Here is a 23,086-nt window from a genome sequence, read left to right as displayed (position 1 = left end):
GGGCTACAGTCCCAACCACTTGTGGTGGGTTCCTACATAATGTGAAGAGGAATATTTAACAAAAAAAGGACAGAACAAGAACTAGTATGGATTCCCCTGGAAGCTGACTGCTGCATGTAGAAGACATGGGTTTGTATTATACAGTGTTAATGAATTATAAATAGCATAAGATTCACAGTCGAGAGTGGACTTCTATAATCTATTTTATTGCTTCACAAGCTGTAACATACAACTATTCTACATGTGGCAAATCTTTCATGTGTGATTCTGTTGATGAGACACCATGAAAACCTTATTGATGATCGCTAAACCAGCTTGTGTCTGACTGTATATAGATGGGAATGAGCCAGTTCTACTTTAATTCTGACTGATGAGAAAATTAGTTTAACAGATAAATGGGACTGAAGTAAATTTACCATGATGTAACTTTATGGTGGACAGCTGACGAATGCAATACACAGAAACAGAGACCACAGACAGTCACAGTAGATTTTCTGGCTAGAACCTACAAAGGTTTAAAAAAGCCCATTATTTTAACCAGAAGGTAAAAATGCAACAGCTAAAGAATTATGTTACTTTTTCCATCACAAATAGTTTAGATCTGACTACATAAACAAATCGCTACCACATTAAGGAACAAGACAGCCAAGACTCTAATCTGTGATTTTCAACAAACATCTTCCACTGTTCCACTGACAATGACTGGAAGAATGACTGTGACTGCCTGTGAGAGGAGCATTTTTTTCAAAACAAAACTGTTGCTTTTATATCAAAATTCAGCTAATTTGAGATTGATTCTCAACATCGGTGGTGTCATCCAAAAGCAGTTGTTTCATGACATGAAAGATAGTTGTCTAGATTGGATGTTCAACATGAACATGGTTGAACAGGTTTTGAACAAACATTGTTAGAATTGCACTAGATGGGAAGAGCACATGGTTCTCTCGGGTAGCTTTTTCAAACCTACCACAGTGAAACAAAGTGTCATTTTTCATATAGATAAAAGTCAAATCTCTCTGAGATCACTTGAGTCTAAAGCAAATACTGCTGGTACTATAGTAATACATTATATTATCTGTAAAATGATCTTGTAGTTTTGTGTAGGAAGAAAAATCTTGCCAAAACAAAACAGCTGTTTTCCATAGATATCCAGAACATCACTGGATTAGAACAATGGACTGAACTTATACATTATTCTGCCATTGATTTGAGAACAGCAAACCTAACAAAAGTAAGTTACATGTTCCTCTAACAACTGTCTGCTGCTAGGACAAATTTAAACTTTTCTAGCTAGCATGTGTGACACGTTTGGACGATAGTAAAATTACATTAATACAACCCATATAGAACACTGCTTGATCTTGAGCTTTGGGTAGATAATGGCAGTTATCGAGTTATTTCTAAAATTTAGAGATACTCACTTTGATGACAGATGGGATCTTGGAATTGATGTTGTCATAGGTAAAATGAAGGCGTGTTCTGAAGGAGCATTTGTACAGCAGTGGATCCTGGTAAAACTCGATCTTGCCACTTGCATTGCGTTTGTCTAAGCACACAGTGCAGTCTGCAAAGTTGATCATTTTCCTTAGGACCAGCTCTGGAGCTGCACAGAGAGAAAAGAAAATTAAAATAGATAATTTCACACTGAACACATAAGAGGTTGACCATCTGTGCTTGACACTCGATAAACATGTCAACATGCTGGGAGGTATCATTAAACACAAACAAACACAATGATGCACACTGACAGAGAGCTCAGCTCCAGTGTCCAGCTGACAGCGCTGTCAGCAGGCCGGCAGTAGAGATGACACTTTGTAATAGGATTTCCTAACTCAGCTATGACAAAGATGACAACTTTTACTTTCTCTCACTGTGTGGAGCATGTGATGTTTTGTTCATCGATGATTAAAACATTAAAATTTGAGTTTTGATGAATGATATATTTCTCCTATTTTTAGATAAGCTATAATCAAGAAAAGACATAAGTAATTTACAGAGTTTGTATAAAAATGGAAAACATAGATAAGGAAAAAAAAGCAACAAGCAACAAACCACAAACACCTGACCAATTAACATATAACAGATGACAAATAAATCCTCATAATCTGTGATCTAGAAATTCAAAGGAGATGAGACTCAGCAGACATCACAGACCTCTTGTGTAATGTGACATTCACAATAGGTGCGACCAAGTGGTTTTTGTGTGTGTGTGTGTGTGTGTGTGTGTGTGTGTGTGTGTGTGTGTGTGTGTGTGTGTGTGTGTTGGATGACACATGATCAGATTCTCCACTGTCTCTGAGTCACTCACCCCCAACACACTGATAACAGGACTCATCATTCCCAGAATTATTTTGTTCTCTAAACTGTAAGTAACTATTAATCTAGCCACTTCTTGCCTTATGTATTAGAATAACAAGAAATTCCACAGTGATAACAATGACTGAAAATGACCACTTCAAGATTCTTTGTTGATATAGGCTTGTGTGAGCCTATAAAGAACAAGTCCTTTCTTCAAAGTTATGATGGCAGTTCAAGTTTAAAATAACTAATTCTCTGGCAGTAAGATGAGAAACCCAGGAGTTTCTAGTGAGTGACAGCTTCTAAGTGCAATGGATAGAAATGGAAACACATATTCCGATTAGATGCAATTTTTATTTGAACCATACACTATCAATTCTTATCAATCTAATCTTATCAATCTAAAAGTAACATAGATCATAGCTGGATATATGAGCCGCACTGAGTACTGACAGTCTCGTAAACTGTGAACAGTTACAGTCTATACAGATCCACCACAGTCCAGCTGACTCTAGCTATCATGGAGCAAACAAGATCTCATCTACAAGAGGGATAGACTGAAAAAAAAGACTTATCTGAGCTCTTGGTTTGTGTTTGTAGAAGAGATATTATCTCTGACTACAAGATGTGAAGCAATGGAAGTTCAGTGATCAGTTTGTGGATTCTACTTTACTAAGGCTGACAATACCAGGGAGCTAACGCTACCTAGCCAGATGTCGGCAGATATCAGGTTGATGTCTTGACAACACAAACAGTGCAGATTAATTAGAGAGTTGACTTTCAGGTTCTGCCCTGTCTACGCTCAAAGTGATCATTGTCTGTACATAGTTGAACATCTGCTTCTGACAGTCCATGTGTAGCTGTATGGGATAGACTTTATTCTTTAAAACATGCATAATAATGATGTGCATGTTGTCAGTTTTTACAAGGAAAATAAATGCTTGGTCCACAACTTTATAACTGACAAGAGTGTTTAAAATTGAGCTAATATTGATATAATTGTTAACATTAAGAACTCAGTTAATTACTGTAGTTCCACTACCTTCAAGAGTTAAAACCAAAAAAGAAAGACACATGAACCAGGTAGCCATTAAATGCAAGGGCCCAAAAGGATAGAATTTCCTACTGTTCTATTCACAAGTGGCATTCCCAGGGTTAAAATTCCCCATCTCATCCATCTTCTGTATTTTTAAATGTGAACTTTTTTCTGTCAGAGCCTACTCTGCATTGGACCCACACATGCTCCAATTACACTGTGGAGTTTATCAAGAGTCTGAATATGAGACTACTCTGGCAGCTGACATTTAAACAAATAGCCATGTTTAAATGTGTCTGAGATGTCTGTTTGACCTTTGTTTGAACTACCAAAATTGAACACTTACTGTAGTATATAGGTTCTTGTCTTAGTGGATTTACTAGTTAATCCCACCACCAAGGAATGTAAGCAGCCATTGCTCACCAGTGATGTCCATGAAGGCCCTCTCCCACATATCGTCCACAGTGTAGCACTCTGCTGAGGTAATGTTGACCGACAGCACGATGTCATCTTCCACATATTTGAGGATCAGGTTGTTCACCACAATATTCACATTGTTCACCACACGCCTGATCAGACTCTGCACGTAACCTACAAACAAATAAGCAAACATACAGAAACATGTTACATTGCACACAAAAGGCATACCTAATTTTAAAGAGACAAACGTGTACACAGGAGGGCATAGTAGCTATATAAGCATATATCCACTAACATATGCACTCAGTTGGCAGTTTATTAGGTACACCTAGTTTACCCAATGTAGTCCAATACCACAGTTCTGCAATACACCCCACTTTCATAATGTTCGTTTTTATATGAATTGGTGTTGACTCAACTATAACAATTTTGAAGGACAGAATTTCTGTTGTTTATAAATGGGGTGGACAAAATAATAGAAACAATTCAACAGCACCACAAACTGCAGCCTCCAAAATGACCATAAAGTTGAATCAACACCTCAATAAAAACTGAACATTATAACCTTCATCAAGGGAGAATTTATTGCAGGACTGTCATATTAGACTGCATTAATTTTAGTTAGGTGTAAACTAGCTGCCAACTGAGTATATCATGACACATCAACTTAGTGTTGATACCCTGTAAAAGAGTAAAATCCAGAGATACATTCTCTGAAAGTCTAGACTCAGTACCAGTGACCCCTTCCATCCTCAAGGGCTCATAAATAAGAGGAGGTCCTGACATGTTATTTTTCGCCACAGTCTATCCCTTGGACATATACAGTTAAAGGAGCTAAATATCCATAAGAAAACATTTTTACTCCTCACCCTGCCTGAGCAGTGTTACAAATCCTGGGTGAATTTATGAATCTGTCTCTGAAGGGCTATCCTCTCATATGCTAAGTCCTGTTTAATCCAAAACTATGCACGTGCCGATTCAAACATATCCCTCCCAAGCCTGTTTAACCACTGAGGAGCCTGTGTGTTCACATACACAAGTTTAATTGCATCAGCACACACAGAATACAGGACTTTATAGAAATTTGTACAGGATAGAGTTATTAGGGGATGAAAGAAACTCCGGTCTGCCAGGATTCAAAATGAACGATGCAATATGCCAACGAAGAAAAGAAAAAAAAAAAAAGAAAAAAGAAATCACAAATGCAGTGTGAAAAACACTAAATGCACATTAATTTTATAGTGTAATGACTGGACAAGTGATGGAGTGCAAGGGCTAGAGAAATCAATTTTGTACAAATGGAAAGAAACAGAATATAGAATGTAAAAATAGCTTTTATGGTGAGGGTGAAAGGTGATGGGGGCAGTGGGTTTTGTAGTGAAGAAGCAGAGGGATGTAGTGACCAAGAGCAAGCAGGAGAAAAAGAGCAGTTCAATAGATTGGGTTTCAACAGAGCTGGGGGAGCCATCCTGCAATGTTAGCAGCACCTCCTGTGGCAACAGTGACGCCCAGAAACAGAAGCTTCACAGGAAAAACATACATGGTAAGGTTATTACTCAACAAAGTAAGAAAGAACTTAAAATATTACAGACAGGGGAGTTTCGACCATAAAATATGAAAATATACAGCAATAAATTCTCCTAACCACAGGACCAATGGCATTATTCATTCCTCCCATGTACTGTTAAACACAGTCGCTACAAGTTAAAACATATAAACCTTTAAAGCTTTTCCCTTATTTTCCAAACCAAATGTTTGTCTTCCTGTATCTACATGCCTGGCCCAGGGTATAACAGAACCGATAATTAGGCAGAACTAAATGGTTCTGTTGATGAAAATATTTATATGAATTGGTTAACTGTTAGGTCTCTTGTACACACGCCCAACTATGCATTAGCATAATCCAATTGACAAAATTCTCATGAATTTGCTGCCTGACCAAACAGAGCAGCAGTAAGAGAGGATGACATAAACTCAACTCATAAACACACTGCATGTTCATGATATTTGTTTGTGGATTTGCATGCATGTATGTGATTGTCTGAGTTTGAGTGGGTGCCTGGCTGCTTTCTTGCATGCATGAATGTGGCTGTGTGTGCGTGCGCGTGTGTGTGCGTGTGCGTGCGTGCGTGTGCGTGTGCGTGTGTACATCTGGGGTCAGTAAGAAAGCCACTATCCCACCTGCAGCCTGGGCAGTAAAACCAGCACTTTACCCCCTGCTATTTCCCTCTCTGGATCTAATTTGCCCGTGTCAGGGTGTCTTTCTTTTTCTCTTGCACTCTCTTACACTTGTTATACCTATTTTTGCCCCACACCAAATCCAGGGCCCCAATCCGTCTCTCTGCGAGTCATCGCACTGCTCTGAACTTCTGTAAACAATTGACACAGCCAGCACCTGTGCTGCGGCCCACAGGGAAGGAGCCCATTTAAAACTGCTCAACCATAAAATGACTGGAAAAACCAGCTCCTTTATGTGATCTCAGAACAGGCCAAGTACTCTCTTTTGTGCAATACAGGAAAGAAACACTATAGTGTCCATGCTCACCATTTTTCATGTATATGGAAAGTATTAGCAGCTATTAGCCTTGCCAGTTATTAGACATGGAGAGAAAGAAAGACAAGTCCATCAGACAATAAATATACTGTAAGTTGGTCCTGTGGTCTTATTCTGAAATGTAATTTGCACAGTTAGTAATGTAACCAAAAGGACACATACAATAGCTAGCATGGGACATAGTGTTGAATATAGTTCACAAAATTCTATAAATCCCTTTTCAATCTTTAATCTGTAAAATGTAAAATAAAGGGAACATAGCAGCGTAAGGATCTCACTTTCATAATGGTAAGGACTGTGGAAACACCACAAGCCTATGTTATTACAAGGTCACTATCACCAGTAAAACTTACTTAATTATGTGAACCATTCAATTCACTCCAGGACTTCTTATAATAAAACGGTAGATTCACAGAACCCAACCATGCATGGTACAGCAGGTCTCCAGAGCAGAAGAAAGCTGTTGCTGGAGAAAGCTCCAGCTTTTACCAGTATGCGATATTCTCTATCCATAAGTAGCATTTTCCAGTAATACCAGAACAGCTGCTTTATTTAGCTTCTGAGCAAAGGCCCCAGTACCAGGACAGCAGTAGCACTGAACCATAGATTTATCTCAGGAGTGTGTTTGCATTTCAGTCCATACCGAATCTCAATCTCCTCCAATCACATGCGTACTTACATAACCATGCATGCATGCACGCACAACTCTTGGACACAATGACACATAAATTTAGCTGTATGCATTTATGCTCAGGCTGTAATTTCAATGTGGAAAAACAGAAGAAATGGCTTCCAAATGCTCAAGTTTTCCTAGTGGAAAAGGTGGATATAAAACACTGTTGGATAACTGTACACAAAGTATGTAGGTGTGAAACAACTTATATAAATGAATATGATGCCTACAGATGCAGAGTGTCCATTAATGTGTCAATCAAATCTCTAAAATAAAAAGTTATCACATAACAAAAAATAATTTGGTAAGAAATGTACAATGATCCTCTAACAAGGCAAACAAACCCCATGTATGTCTATCATCATGAATACCAGCTTTCCTTGCCTTGAGAGACTGTTATACTGTAAAGACATTTCATACTAAATGTCCTAATGCAGAAAAGAATATTTTTGTGGCTCCTCAGGGAGAATTCAGCTTTGAAACTGCAAATCTTGAGTACAACTTTGATCCAACCACCTCACAGGTAGCAGGCTAAAACTAGACTAAAAGCAAGACTGGCCCCTATTAAATCTCTTTGAGCACCTATAAAACAAAGCATGGTTTCAACAGTGTGAATAGGGACAAAACAGGAATCCCCTGAAACACAGAAATGCGGTTCCCACAAACGGTGACCACTGGACCCCCACAAAGTAGTGGTAAACATAATCACTCACAGAATTGCTCAAGGTGGAAGCACTTGGTGTTTGGTCTTTGTGTGGCTAACAATCCAATGGCATATGAATTAACGTCTCTATTTCCCACCACAGGGAGAACAGGGAGGATAAATTCAGTCAGCATGTGAAGGCTTAGGGCCAAATGACTGGATAATTGCTGGTGGCTTGCTTTTTAGTGTCGGCTGTGTTTTGATTTGGCTGTTTTAAAGGGGAGAGGAGCAGATTCAAAACAGTGGTTAGTCGACATTGATGCTGACAAAGAGGACTCACTGTTGACACATCTTGCTTAAAGGACCCATATTCTACATTTTTCCTGTTTCATTTGAAATTTTGCTATCCATAAGAAGCTGTATCAATCATCTTAAGCTCTCTCTGGAGCTCTAGCAAGAACAGGGCATTTTGTGTCCATCTCTGAGCCTCTCTTCTGATTGGCTGACCTTAGGGAGACACACAGTCAGGCCAAGTAGTCTACCAGCAGCCTACTACTATAGCTTGGCAAAAACTCACTGGTAAATGTTCATGCAATTGTCAGTCAGCGCTGAGATGAGCCAAACAGACGGTAAAATTTGGACTAAAAGACTCCGAAAATAAACTTCAGCCACTGGTCTCCAACATCACTATCCTTGGGTAGGTACATTTTTCTGTCTTGTAGCTTGCTAGCTCAGCGACCGAATCATCACACGGTGGGATAAGGTGGGCCTTGCTGGAGGCATTGCTGAGGGTGGTGACTGCATAGTTGAGATATCGCAAAATTACAGAAGTCACAGTTTCTGAATATGAGCTATGTGCATTTCTCCATGGCTTGAGTACTGATACTTTCACAGTATTTCTATAACACCTAGACTTCCTTTATAATTAAATAATACATGGAAATCTTACTTTACTTACTTACCTTTAACACATACTACATATCTACCCACAATGGCACTCTCCTACGAACCATCCACATGCATCTGCTTGTATTGATCATCGCCTTCTGAGACAGATGTACTGAAGTGCAACTAACCTTAAATTTGGGGACGCATGTGGCTTAAAAAAATACGGATTGAGGCCAGTAAAGCAATGTCCTAATCACCCTCCAATGCTGCTCAGTACCTGCATAGTGCACACATACCCCACAGTAAGCCTACATTGAAATACTAAAGTAATTACAATATTTTTGACAGATGAATTGCTCTGCATTGAAAAATATGTAGCATTATTTCAAAAATATAGCTTTCTGAAACAGATTGGGCTTATACAGCTGATAGCGGATCCATAAAAGTCCCAATGTGTAGGATTTAGCTTTGGCAACTCTTCAGACCTCATTAGTGGTAGTATCAAAACAAACACTGCAGCAGACAGTGGAGGTAGTGGTATGCATTTCAATGTATTTGAGATATACGTATGGGTTAAATTACAAGGCCATACAGGTAACAGATATTTTCTTTGGCAGATATTGAAATGCACTAGGTCTCAGGACAACATTACATTCGTTCATTTGACAGATGCTTTTGTCCAAAGCAACTTGTGTAGGATGTAGAAACAAGAACAAGATATACAAAATTGGGAGTGTAACCCTTAAACAAATAACGAAAAGCATGATCAGTCCTATAGTACAATTGTTGTCATCACAGGAGGACAACATCTTTATCCATACCAGTGGACTAAAATAGTCTCAAATGAGGTACTCATGAGACTAATGAATGTCTAAAAAATTACCCATGTCTGCTGCCATATATTGCAGTTCTGTGCCCTCACAAACATCCTTAACTACATTAAATACTCCTGACAGGTTTGTTTTGTATCTTATTCTTAGCAAAATATCCTCTGTCTGAGTCATAGCAGGTTAGTTTTACCTCATCTACCTTTTAACCTCTACCTTTTAATTAGGAAGGCTGGGATTACAGCATTCATCTGCTTCCTCACTGTTATTGAGGTGCTGCAACCTATGACCCCAGAGTTGTCTTTACAGCCTATAATGGGTTGAAACAAGGTCCACTGCTGGAACAGCGTGAGGTGTGCACACAATTTAACACAGATGCACTAAAAACATACACACCCAAAAGGTTCACACACACACACACACCCACCCAAAGGTTCTCTCACACGCACACACACACACACACACACACACACACACACACACACACACACACACACCTTGGACGTCTGTTAGAGGCAGGTCCAAAGGGAGATGCTGAGGTGTGAGGCGCCCTGCTTTAACAGCTGGGGAGAGATATTATCTCATGTCAGGCCTGGAAAATGATCCTCCCCAGATACAACCAGATAGGAGGGTAGGTTCGTACATTCATGCATACAAGTGCTCTGGGAGTGAGCCTTATGGTTGGGTGCCTATGACCTGGATCTTAAAGCTCAAGACCCCCACCTATCTCCTTTCTTTTTTTTTTTTTCTTCCTTTTTTTCTCTCTAAATGCCAAATATTTTATATTTTAGTCTCCTCTCTCTATTGTCTTTCTTACTTTGCAGTTTTTCCATGTTTGTAGAACTTTTCATTAATTTTGCCACAAACCTTTGTCTGAGAGGTTGCTATATACCTTTTATGAAGTGTTTCTTGAGTAAGATTACTGAAGTTGCATGCTTTTACACTTCTATAAGATGTCTGTGACAGCATAAACATAAAGAAAAATGTTTACTGGCCAGTATGAGGTCTGTGTATGCTTGTTTCTTTCTAAGAGACAGTTACAAATTGATGAAAAAAAGCGGTCATAAATATTTTTAACAGACCATTATCCATCCCCAATCAAACAAGGCCCTTCTTTGTGAGGTGCTGTAAAGTGCTGGAGTAAGGCAGGCATGGAATCCATGGCCCTGTAGGAGGCATGTGGTCAAGTGGTCTTGTTGATAAGAGCCATCACTATGTGATTTATCAGAGACACATCCCCCGTGCTCTCTCTCTGGCTGATTTACAATAGTGAAAAAGGTAGTGCTACACAGTTCACCCCATAAAGAATATTTCTCACAGTGTAAACACGTATTACATACATTTGGGTCACTGACAATGACCTATGCAGGCAGTGGGCTACTAACAAGCCAAGAATCCAATTATGCAATTATTCTGTCATTAAGCATTCTAAGAGGCTAGGAAACAAAACCAAGATTTCTCAGTAGTGTGTAAATAGGTGCTAATCTCAGTCTCACTCCATGGCCCTGTCCTCCCCCACTGAGGCCAAGCCTGCCCAGGTGGTCATTCTCTAAGCAGGGAGGCAGAATAGCCTCAGTGGCCCCAGGGCCATCATTTACCTGGGGGCAGGTCTGGGTCGCTGGGGGTAGCCTGCTGGAGGCGGCGGGGCTTAGCCACAGCCTTGGAGCTATCTGAGACACTGCGACTGGTGGAGCTAGAGCCGCTCTCGTGGTCATCCTGAAGAAAAAACAAACAAGAAAACCCATGAGGATATTTAGTGAATTTCTAAAATACAGAGCTCTACAGAACTTCAATTTGTTCTGGCAATTATTCATTTATTACCAGATTAAAATAGTACTTCATTTTTAATGCACACAAATTGTATAATAATACAATAAAGAGTGATGGTCTTAGCTAGGTTGCTGCAAGTCTGATAGCCAAGTTGCAATCAGACTAAGAGTACTCAGTTGTTGCGCTATCTGTCAAATTAATCCTGACATATATAACCATCGTCTAGTTTCCTTTTTCTGCATGTGCACTATAGAGATGACAGAGATTTATGGTCAAACTAACCCTACTGTTCTTGTGTTGAGGAGCTATTTCATTTCAATTAGTCATTACTAAAAAAAAAAAAAAACAGTTGAATCCCTAATTTTCACACATATCTCAGCACACATGAGCAAGAATGAATATCAAACAAATATTGTAAATTCTAGTTCAGAGGAAAAATTTACCTATAAACTTTATGTGGTTACTGAGGTAATCAAATTATTGGTGGGCATGCAAGCATCTGTATCTGTTCACCTGCACTGCTGTATGTGCAATGTCCAGAGGAGTAATTGGGGGAGTATCCACCATATACCATTGTTTTTGAGTCCCCCCTCACACCAGACCTTACCACTAACCTTGCTCCCATCCCCATTAAACAACCATCTCCATGGGCTCTACAAATAAACTCTGGTCCTTGGATGAGAAGGGTGAGACTCTCCTCCACAACAGCACATGTCACCTGCACTCAGAAACCAGCAGCCTATTAAGTTCAGGAATGCAAGTAGGAGATCTGTGTGTATGTGTTTATGTGTGTGTAGGAATGACGATTAAATGGACTTCCCCTTCAGAGATGAGCCTGTAGATAAACAAAATGAGCCATGGTTCTGGTTGAGGAAGTTATTTATTGGTTCAGCTTGTAGGGTGCCTCAGCCTAGTCGGTGCTCTGTGACATGAGGTGCAATTAAAACAATTGGGACATGGGGAGAAACAGTGGAGGGGCCATGAGATTGTGGACTGATTTACAAGGACTTTTACTAGTTCTACTGCTGGGATAACTACAGTTTTAGCTTATGCTTAAAAAAAACCCACAAATGGACAAAAAGATTTCCCATTTCTCATTTAATATTTTTTATCAATATGTTTAAACAGTCTTTTATGCTTAAAGCATAAAACCAAGGCTCTCACATCTGATGCCATCATGTTACAAAGCCTCAAGCAGCTCCATTAAAAATATAGAGACAGACTTTGTGGATATGTAAAAAATTTTCTAGCAGATTGTCGTCAATCACCAGGGGGTCTTGGTCATTGTGTTTACAAGTTTTGTCAGAGGCTTGTTATCTTTTTTCCAACGGTTTAGGAGGGACTTTCATTTTCACAACTTTTGATTCACCAGTTAATAATCAGAGTTTATGGGACAAATAATTTGTCAAATCAGTTTTTGCATGCAGATGACAAATGTTTGCCCAATTTGAAATACAGCCAGAGCTACAGAAAAGACCTCTTTAACCATAAATTATCAGTTTGAAGAAAAGAACAGCCTTTCACATCAAAATCAAAGCACCTGGAAATAATATGGCTACTATGACTCAAGTTTTACTCTTCTACAACTACTATGTATAATTGAACAACCACATATTCATATCAACAGTAGACATAAGCCTGCAAACACAGAATGGTAGGAAGGAAAAAAGAAAAATAATGCACTAAAAATAGAAAAAAAAAAGGTAGAGAGTTGAGTGAGTTAACCCCCAGTATGGCATTGATTAGGGGTTACTGCAGCACTGTAACCTTTCCACAGTCAGACAACTCGGACAAAGAAACAGGCAATCACATATGTTTAGCATTCAAACAGGGGATTGGTGTGGCAGAGTGTCGCAAGAGTCATGCCTCATGCTGACTAATGTAAACGCTGAGGTGTCAAAACCAAATATATTTGGCTACTCCAAGAGCACACACTTCATTCACACACACTCAAATGAGCAAATGAAAACCCACAGCCACACCTTTCAGGCAAGCCACATGCTGTATATATTGTACATGCACATGTCCTATGCAATTAGCACGCATTCCCTGGTTATCACACTATCTAATGACAATGAGCCCCTTTCTCTCTGTGCGGTTGAGTAATGAAGATTAGGTTTTAAACATACTTTGCATAATTTGAGTTGTGGACACACTGACGGAGAAGCAAGTATCCCCCAGTGCTGTAAAGTAAACATGCAACTGCCATGAGAGACGAAAGAGGCTCTGGCAGAAATATTTACACTTTACTTCAGTAAGGGCCTTTGCGGTAGAGCTGCACTATGCAAGCAGTTTTTCCCCATCAGTGAGTGGTGGGAATTGGTAAACAGAAGAGGAGGAATAATAAATACTTCATCAAGGTTCCAAAGAATAGAGATTGGCAAATAATAAGATACAAATTTGTTGCTCATTATTCACACTTCATTTCTTAACTTGTCATCACTTTAAATGTTGCATCTACAATATTTAGAGATATCACATTAAAGGAAAATACAATTATTTAGATGAGGTAAGTTTATAGTGAGACATGCTCACATGTCAAGGTGTCACTATAGGCTACTTGAGCACATTAGAAACAGTCTCTCTCCCCTGTCAACTCTCATATCTATACCTAAAGGAATGCCTAGCCCTGCAGGCCAAGACTGCATTTCAACAGTTCAACAACTCAAACTGGCACTAAAGGACGAGACTGCCAAATTTGGAAGTAGCGCAATTAAGCGTTCAATGTCAGTGTGGGCAATGAGCAATTCTCCAGGGGCAAAAAATGCCTTTTCAGAAGGAAGCCCTGGGACAAATGAAGCCTGCCTCAGCTGCTGCCGGGTAAACTGATCCCTTCAATGCCACACCAGGGCACAGGATAGGGAGGGAAGGATGGAGGGATAAAGAAGGAGAGAAAGACAGAAGGACCAGGGAGGGGGGGGATTCTTCCCCTGCAGGCATGTCAACTCAGCTGCTGACCAAAAATGACGGTGGCAAAAAACTAAAAGAGAGACAAGAAATAAAGAGATAAGTGGAAAAAATAACAGTGTGAGAGAAAGTGAGACAGTCAGACAAAGAGCGGTTGTGAAAGTGAGAGTGACTTGGAGATAATGAGACCAAAACAGAGGCAAAGAAAAAAGGAGCAGGTTCTGGCAGTGTGAGTGACAGGTGAGCTGGACCCCCTACTCAGAGGGTAAGTGGGCACCCATGGAAGGTTAGGGCACAGGAAAGCCAGCCCTGACCTCTGTCTACCCTACAGACGTCTGGCTCAGTCGGGGACCAGGAGGCAGTTTGTTGAGCCTGTCTGGAGGGCCGACCCTCATCTGAGCTGCTCAACACATCAGCTGAACCCGACCACCTCCAGCTATTAGACACGGCACCTCTGCAAATACTGTCAGTTTTCCAAGTACAAACAAAGTGGCTATAACTCACTTTCTTTGAGTGGATCATTTTAGGTCACAGCAAGCAGAAATTTTAACACAGTGATGTGAGGACAGTAATAGGACATAAAGCTGATGTTGCCAAATTCAGTTTAATTTTCAATTGATATGGTTTTCTAGGCATCCGTTTAAACTGTTTGAAATATTTTAAAAGTTTCAGATTAATTTTGAAACTATTTTAGACTACTGAAAATAATGTATGCATAACTCCATGTAAAGTGAATAACTGAATAACAGTTTTACAGCAATTTCTTGTCAACTGAGGTTTTCTCTTTGACATATGTTGGCCAAAGCAAAACAGCATTGGCAGAGTTGTTTTTATTGCCCAATGCACATTTCTGAAAAATAAAATATGGCACTGTCTTTTTTTCCCTCCACAAATTACTAAGCAATTTCTCAATTTCAGCTGACTACCCTGCCTGCAACTGCCTGATCTTTGAAACCCAAACATTTTTAAAACTGGTCAATTTCACACAGTTTCAGCAGATTAATGGAAGCATGCAGAAGACCATTGCTGGATAAACACACTCTTTGTTATTGTTGTTTTTCCTCTGCAGGCTGCTGGTGAACTCATGCTGACATCAAAGCAGCAGGCCTGGAGATTGGAGGCCAGACAGTTGAGGGCTAACGCCTATGAAGTGAGAAAATACATGAAGGTAACCCAATAGCTCCTTATCTCAGAAAACGCCCCCCCTCCTCCAAATCATTCATATACACGTACAAACACAGACACACACACTGGATCTGACAAGTAGAGACCCTGTCCCCCATGTCAGGGCCCGCAGAGCACCATCCCTGGGGAGGATCCAGCAATCAGTCCTCCTCCCTCCCTCTTACGGGCAACACATTTTGCCATTTATAACTTTCTTCAAACCTAACAAGAAACGTCTCTAATACTGGCTGCAAGGGAATGCTAGGAGTCATTGTGGATGTGATGAGTTTCAGATTGTTTTTCCAGAACAACACTGAAGACATTCACTGCTAACAAGATACACACTCCCCACATTCAGCAGAGAGCACACTGCTATGATCCTGAAGCAGCGCCTCTGTTCTCAGTGCTACTAGGTGTTCTCTCTCCTCATGTCATGTAGCTCTCACAACTTCTGCTCCATCACCTGTCCTTATTCCTCCCTCCTCATCATCCTCTTCATTTCTTTTCATCTTCTTTGTCTGTAATCTATGACCTTTTTTATACAGTTGATTCCAGTTTGACGTTGCCACCATCTTCATTCCTTTGCTTACTCTAGACTTTCTGAACCCATCCATAACCAGCTAGTCTGAAGCTTGTTTTAACAGTGATGACCCTGGTTCCCATTAGAATGGTTTCCAGCTGGCACAAAGATGAATGACACATGAGAAATGATTCACTGTTTCAAACATACAGTCACAGTTTGGGATGGTTCCAGTAATGTCAAATGGTATGCAGCCACTTCTTTTACACTTAAGCTGCACGACCCATTGATGACGACCCCACTGGAACGTAAGAGAACAGAGCTCATCGGATCTGACTCAAATGACCTTTTCTTTAACGTTCTTGGCTTCGAACACATCCATCGGCTCAACTTAAAATTAGCTGCTAATGGGTTTTTAATGAAACTGTAACAAATGTAGAAAGCCATTACACCATGATTAAAGACCGTGGTTTCATTTTCTCCTCAAACTGAGGTAGACTAGAGAAGGCTGCTGCCAGCCAGAACTGCAAGGACAGAATTTCACAGTCTTCCTTACATTGAGAAAGTTCTTAATATTACTATTATCCTCTGCATTTTGTAAACAGATACAATCAAACTACACAGCACTAAAGACAAATAATTGCACACAACACACAAAATGATGTACAATCTCACACACAGCCTAAATATAATGACCCATACTCTAACAGCACAGTAGAGCTGCGCAGCTGGAATCCATGGCAGACTAGAGGGATTAGAGCCCGAAATGAACCCAGATGAATATCACATTGTGTGACATACTGAATAATTATCTCAATGAAAACAGCTTATTACAAAATCTCTCTCTCTCTCTCTCTCTCTCTCTCTCTCTCTCTCTCTCTCTCTCTCTCTCTCTCTCTCTCTCTCTCTCTCTCTCTCTCTCCCTCTCTCCCTCTCTCCCTCTCTCCCTCTCTCCCTCTCTCCCTCTCTCTCCCTCTCTCTCTCCCTCTCTCCCTCTCTCCCTCTCTGATATTTTCTCAAATGAAGGAGTGCATATCTTAGCGATTTTAATACAGTAATCGAACACGTGAAACCAATCATTGTCTAAAGTTAGTTGGATGGGGCAGATGCAAGTAACTAAGGGGACAGTTCATGAACACACACATTAGGGAAAGTACTAACCAAATTAACCAACATGAGGAAGATGAAGTTGATGTGAGGTTCTAAATGTCAGTTTTGATATTTTTTTGGTTAACTGCCCAGCCATAACCAAGAGAAATGGCTACTTTTATCTTTTGGAGCATGAACATGAATAATCAAATAGTACAAAATAATGCAACTAAAATCTCATTTTAAAAATGTATAAACATTCAATAGTCTAAAACTTTATAAAATAGCAAAGATGGCTGATTTTAAGCACAGTTATGAAATGTACAGCTAAAATGAATGCAGTGATTCCTGATGTCAAAGGGAAAGCTAACATGAGTCTCATAAAACATTTGCAAAACCACACACTGCTACGCTGGTAACTAATTTTCAGCTGTCAGATATAAAATAAAAAAATCCTTACAAATCCTAACAAAATATCCTTGAAGGACAGTCTATAAAGACATATCTCAACCTGGGTTTATTTGAATTTTTTATTTTTTTTTTTCCTTTATATTCAAATGAATTAGCTATAATTGGTCATTTTCAAAATCTTCATGCCTGTATAATCACTGCAACCACAACAGAGAAGAGAGCATTACTTAGCACATTTCATCCCTGCAAACTGTAACAATGAAAGCACTAGGTTAATTTTTCAATTGAATGTCGCCTTTCTTTCAGAAGCTCAAAAATATAACATGTTCATTGAAGAGGGGGGAGCATGGATATGGAAAAGATTCCAAAGCATGTGCCAAAAGGAGAATGCACAATTACAAAACTATTTCACAACGACAGCACTGGTGATGTCATGCTGAAGGTCTCTGCCAAGAATGCCTCCACTGTACCCAAGTCAAACTGGCTGTGTTTAATATCTGCCTCAAGCATGCCCAGAATAACAACAAACAGGGATCCCAGTTACAGACCAGACCCACAGGGAGTAATATAAGGACTTCTGACTTCTCAGTATTGCATATGGACGTCTTGTTCTGCCATTGTCCTTGCATAATCTTCACCTGATATGATACAATTGGTTGTGGTGCATTTCTTTTACCAAGGCACAGGAAAGATCTTTACAAAACAGAGTTAATGAGAGTGCCACACAGTAAAACCACCTTAACTGCAAAGAGCTAAGGGCTAAGCCTGAAGCTTTGTGCCCTCCTCAAACCTCTTCAAAGCTGTGCAGAGGTTTTCACAACAGCATCTCAGTAATAATCAGCACCATTATTGTCCATTACAGTCACCCATGACCTGTTTAGGTGCATGTTAGCGCTACTGTGGACCTATTGCATTCTGAAATACAAGACATTTTCTTTAGTCTTACAAGAAAATCTTAGGTAAGGCCAGCAGAAACCTGTCTTTTGTTTAGTGTACAGTAGCTGTTTCTGCTCCAGTTAAAGTGTGCATAATTCTCTTTTAATCTGGTAAATCTCAAAGCCAGTGCATTCATGCATGAAATCAGTTTCTTTGTTGCAAAATTGCTTTTTTACTCATTATTTCCCCACAACAGTAAACAGGTTAGCAGAAAGACATGACAAAGTAAAAGGAGAGCTGAGGTCAGTGCTCTTCAAGTCATAGTACCTCCAATCCCAAGACTTGATTAAAAGCAAAAAATCAGGAATTCAGACAGGCTAGTGACTAGTCCTGATGTAGGTGCCGTGATGGAATTTGGAACCTGGCTGAACAGTCGAGATCACTGCTGTCTCCATTTTCTTTTCATTGGAGCCCATTCACATTCTGCCCAGTGACCTCTTGATGTTAACATACCATGTTCCTGCTGGTCCCTGCTCAGGCACTTTTACTATTATTGCACTTGACATGCCTAAATGTTGTCTCACTGTTGAAAAGAAGAAAACAAAGTAAAAGGAGAGGGAAAGAAAATCAAAGAGAGCAAAGAGCGTGAAAACAGAGTGAGAGCGACAATGGTTAAGAGAAGAAAAAGCCAAGACAGAAAATAAGAAAAATACGAGTGAGACAACAGAAAAGTGGAGGGAAAAAAAAAATCAAAAGACAGAGAATGGGAAAGAGGGAGAAATTGTTCCTGATTTAGATCTGAGAGGCTCTGGTCCTTCAGATGTCTCCATCAGCTAACCACAAGCCTGGGCTGAGCATGTGAGGCATGCTGCTTACACTGGCACAGCTACCCCCTAATGCTAATAACTGCAATGTGTTAGCTACAATAAAATACTCCACAGAGAACCCTGACATACACATACACAGTCATGTGCACGACGACACACACATCTTATTCAAGTCACATATAACATACGTGGGGGAATTCCAAAACACAGAGATAGCTTTCTAATCAAAATAATAAGCAGATGATTATTTGCCAATTCTCTATCACATAATTCATCATTTCAGCTACCATGACACTTTCCTACATGATAAAAAAAACTATTAATGATTTTTACAAATGTAAAGAATGCGCATCCTATAGAGACATATTTATCTTCTTTTTTTTGTGAATTCCTGACGACTAGTGGTCAAGACCTGATTGAAAAAAGAAAAGAAAAATGACATTCATGTCAGAAACTGAACCATCCCTGCTCTGAGCTTTGCCCATTATGTAATACACAATATTAAGCACATTATACAAGACATAAGCACCCCTTGAACGATGTAAGCACCACCCTCCAAGAACAGTGCAAGCAGTGGCTGAGGCTACTCTGACAACTTAATTGCACACGTGAGATGCAGCTGGAAGGCACAAACTGTAGAGGCCTAAGTGTTCTTGGAGAGCATCAATGTTCTGAAACCACCAAGATAGAATAAATCAAGTGGAGAGAAATGGGAGAGGACTTCCCTCAATGTTGAGAAATACCAAAGCCATATTGCAGTGCATGAGCATGCAAGTGGAATGCAGCAGGCCTTACGTTTGCATAGCTTCTATACACCAGGATCCAAAGCAACTGAGGTACTGTCATCATTCATCAGCTTACCTGTCAGCCTTACTGAGGAAACAAATAGTTTCAATTGCATCCTTGTAACCCCTTGTAACCCAGTCGCTGTCCATGGATCTCAAGTCTCTTATCATCTCCATCAGTGTTACCATGACGTTTCATTTCTTAACTTAAATTTGCATAACAAACCAATGAAATAAGAGGCCTGTCCCTGGCCAAATTGCCAGAGTGCACACCACATTTACAAATCATAAAACTAAGGTTACAGGTAAGATTTGAAAAGGTATCATTATGGTTAGAAAATTTTAAATGGGATTTGAAAATTTTAAGTTTGCATGTCAGTAATACCTGCTTTATGCTGCATGTTACTAAACTTAAATTTTTGAGGTTATGAACACATCTTTAAAAGCTGCGTTTGGTTGAAGCAAAGGATTAACCCTCTGTTACTTCTCAGGGTGGTTTGGACTGCTTTCAAAGTACTTTTTCAAACTTTCAAAAGGTGTGATATTTATGCTCGATCCCAAGTGCCTTGTCTCAATGCATCTCTTCCGCTCCCCTACAGCGTCAACAGTGTGCTAGCGTCAGCAAATGACCAACACACACCCCAACACAAACTCCACATAAGCACAAAAAACAGTTTTATCTAGTGAAGCCCAACTGGCCAAACGGGAAGGTGACTAACACTAGGCAAAACTAGAGTCAACATTGGCAAGTGATTCGATTCATGTAAGTTTGGTTTTGTGCAGGGCTTGACATGAACTTTTGAGGCATTTGTCCTTTGCACAAGTAAATTTGCCTTTCACTTGTCCAGACACAAAAGTCATTTGTCTAGGTAAAAGTGAATATAATTTTCTTTTTTCATTTTGTTTGTTAGAATTTAGTTTGTTTAGGTTTTTGGTAGTTTCACTGATTGTGTTATTTTGCAGTGTCAGAGGCTCATTATAAACTTAATTTTAAATTGATCCTGAATTGTGAAACACTTTGTAATGTCTGTTTCAATATGAGCTGTATGATTAATCAATGATCATCCTTCAATGATGTGTAACAGGTACATGTGATTAATTAGTGGTACTGGCGCCATAAAAAGCCATAGCTGTGCATAATGGTCACGTGTGAGTGAGTTTCTACCTACATCCATTTATGGATAATCATAGAAGTCTAAATGAAGCTTGTGCATGTGTGCCCGTTTCCACAACAATTGAGATGTATAAAACTGACGAAAAGAATGTGTATGTATATTTTAGTCTGTGCGTATACACAGTTGCTGTTCAAATTTTTTGTTCTCTCTTTGACCCATACGGTGCAGTTATTTCCCTGATCTACATAGGTGCATTTCAAGACGTTTAGAAGGGTTAGGGTTAGAAAAAAATAAATAAAAAAATCAAGCGGACAAGCCTTAATGTCGAGTCCTGTCCTGTGGAACAAAACCAGCCCCAGCACTGTAAAGTCAAATATAACCTGTAGTCTCAACTATAGTTCATAGTCAAACTATAATAACAGTGTAACATTAGTTACCTCATCTATCAACATGATGCTGGTAAATCATGTCCAGTCTCGTGTATGGGGAAAGTGAAAGTGGGGAAACATCACTGTTTTGGCCGATGCTGTGCAAGCAACAGGATGCTGAGTGCAGTTCCCTTAACGGCCACCAGTGTTATTATTAAGGGTTTTCTGAATGTTACACATAGAAACTTTAAAGCCACCACTTAAAATCTTAAGCGATTCTTTGATCTCTTCAATATTAATTTAAGTTTTATGATATACCAATGTGACTTTAACTCATACTCCTTGATATCTCTGAGATGCTATATCTCAAATCAGCATCTAATTATCTCTACTCTCTAAAGATTTGTTATGATTAAGAGAAAATGCAACTCAATTAACGCATGTAAATCATTATCATGATGGTAAGTGTCACACCAAGCTGATCCACTCCTACAAGATCTGCATGGTCATTCTCTTTTTAGCTAACCATATGCCTTCTCCAGACAATCTCCTTTTCTTCTCTCCCCCACCATGGTGAGTGACATGTTATGCAATTATTCACATTATATTCTTCTCTTACCCACACATTACAGGGGCCCAGGCCGACCAAGATAAAAGCAAACTTTACCAGTTCCGGCACACTCTGGGGCAAGTGGAATCTAACTCAACTACGACACATTATGTAGAGCAGGGGAGATTATTTTGAAACACACTAGGATCAGTATTCCTCTTGGTTTAAGAATTATAAAGGGCTACATGTAAAATCTGTTATAGACAGAACAGACTAGATCTATAGATATAATAGATCTAGTGTTAGAAAATTAGATTTATACTTCAAAATAGCTTGATTCTGACTAGATCTGCATATGTGATTTTACTGGTTAAAATGCCCTGCCTTCTGTGGCGTTATCATTTCTATAATAAGAATGGAATTATTCATAGGTCAAAGAGGTGAGGGTCTGAAAAATGGAGCACACCCTTACCCTGAGACATAAAACAGAGACCACCCACAGTTTGTGTAACATGGAGTTATACAAGCCTACCTTTCTCCACTGAGAAATTACACACACCCAGTTACTGTGATACACCTTTTTGTAACTTTCTGTGACACCCATAAAAAAAATCCATCTGTATAAATCAGGTTAGAGCAATTACATAGAGAGAAATATAGAGAAAATGACCCAGATCTGGTGGCCTTGGTCTACAGCTTCAGCACCCAAAAAACAAAGTAAAATAAATTAAATGATAGCTAGTTGTGTCACACTGACTCACTACACAAACACAATGATTTAAAAAGCAATATAAAGTGGTAAATAGGGGTGAAACAATTCTCCAAATACACATAGACCTTATTTTTTCAACTACAGTTCACGGTTCCGCCTTTTGGTCTTATGACACAAGATTGTGGACGTTTGTATCAGTTTCAAAATCATTACACCACTAGTGGTAAACATATTCTCTTATTTAATGCAATCACTTTTTATAGTGTATTTATATTTAAGGCTCATATAACAAATAATGCTCCTAATTGCAACACAATATCTTCCCAGAGTTTCTGTCTGAAGAAAGCACTAATAAAGTGAACATTAGCCTTAACTACAAGGTAATCGTTTCCCAGACTGCAATAACACCAGGAGCACCAAGCTAGTAATAGGTTCCACTGAGGGACTGCTGTAGTCCGGATGGCCCGAGAGTGGGGATTAACAGTGGAGAGGCAGCGGCTGCCCAGAGTGTATGGATCACCAGTTGACTCATTGGATGAAGGAAGCTGATGGGTTTAATCCCCCCCCCCCCCAACTGCTTTCCTGTGTCTGACGACTGTCTGAGGAGCTGAAGTAACCCTCCACCAAACCTCAAAGACAAAGCAGTGCAACGC

General features: G+C 39.6%; 1 protein-coding gene across 3 annotated transcripts in view; it reads right to left on the bottom strand.

Annotated features, from left to right (window-relative positions):
- LOC130172703 (intermembrane lipid transfer protein VPS13B-like) overlaps nucleotides 1-23,086 on the bottom strand; it is a 322,841-nt gene that overhangs the window by 289,904 nt on the left and 9,851 nt on the right. For all 3 annotated transcript variants that reach the window (XM_056381575.1, XM_056381576.1, XM_056381574.1), the window contains exons 4-6: nucleotides 10,938-11,055; nucleotides 3,758-3,925; nucleotides 1,422-1,603 (exon numbers count right to left, since the gene is read on the bottom strand). In XM_056381575.1, coding sequence (XP_056237550.1) covers nucleotides 1,422-1,603; nucleotides 3,758-3,925; nucleotides 10,938-11,055 — 468 coding nt within the window. The remainder of the gene's footprint in view (nucleotides 1-1,421; nucleotides 1,604-3,757; nucleotides 3,926-10,937; nucleotides 11,056-23,086) is intronic.

The sequence above is a fragment of the Seriola aureovittata genome, chromosome 7, assembly GCF_021018895.1.
Source record: "Seriola aureovittata isolate HTS-2021-v1 ecotype China chromosome 7, ASM2101889v1, whole genome shotgun sequence".
NCBI classification, from domain to species: Eukaryota; Metazoa; Chordata; class Actinopteri; order Carangiformes; family Carangidae; genus Seriola; species Seriola aureovittata.
Note: the sequence above shows the minus strand (reverse complement) of the source record. Positions and strands in the feature narration are given on the sequence as shown.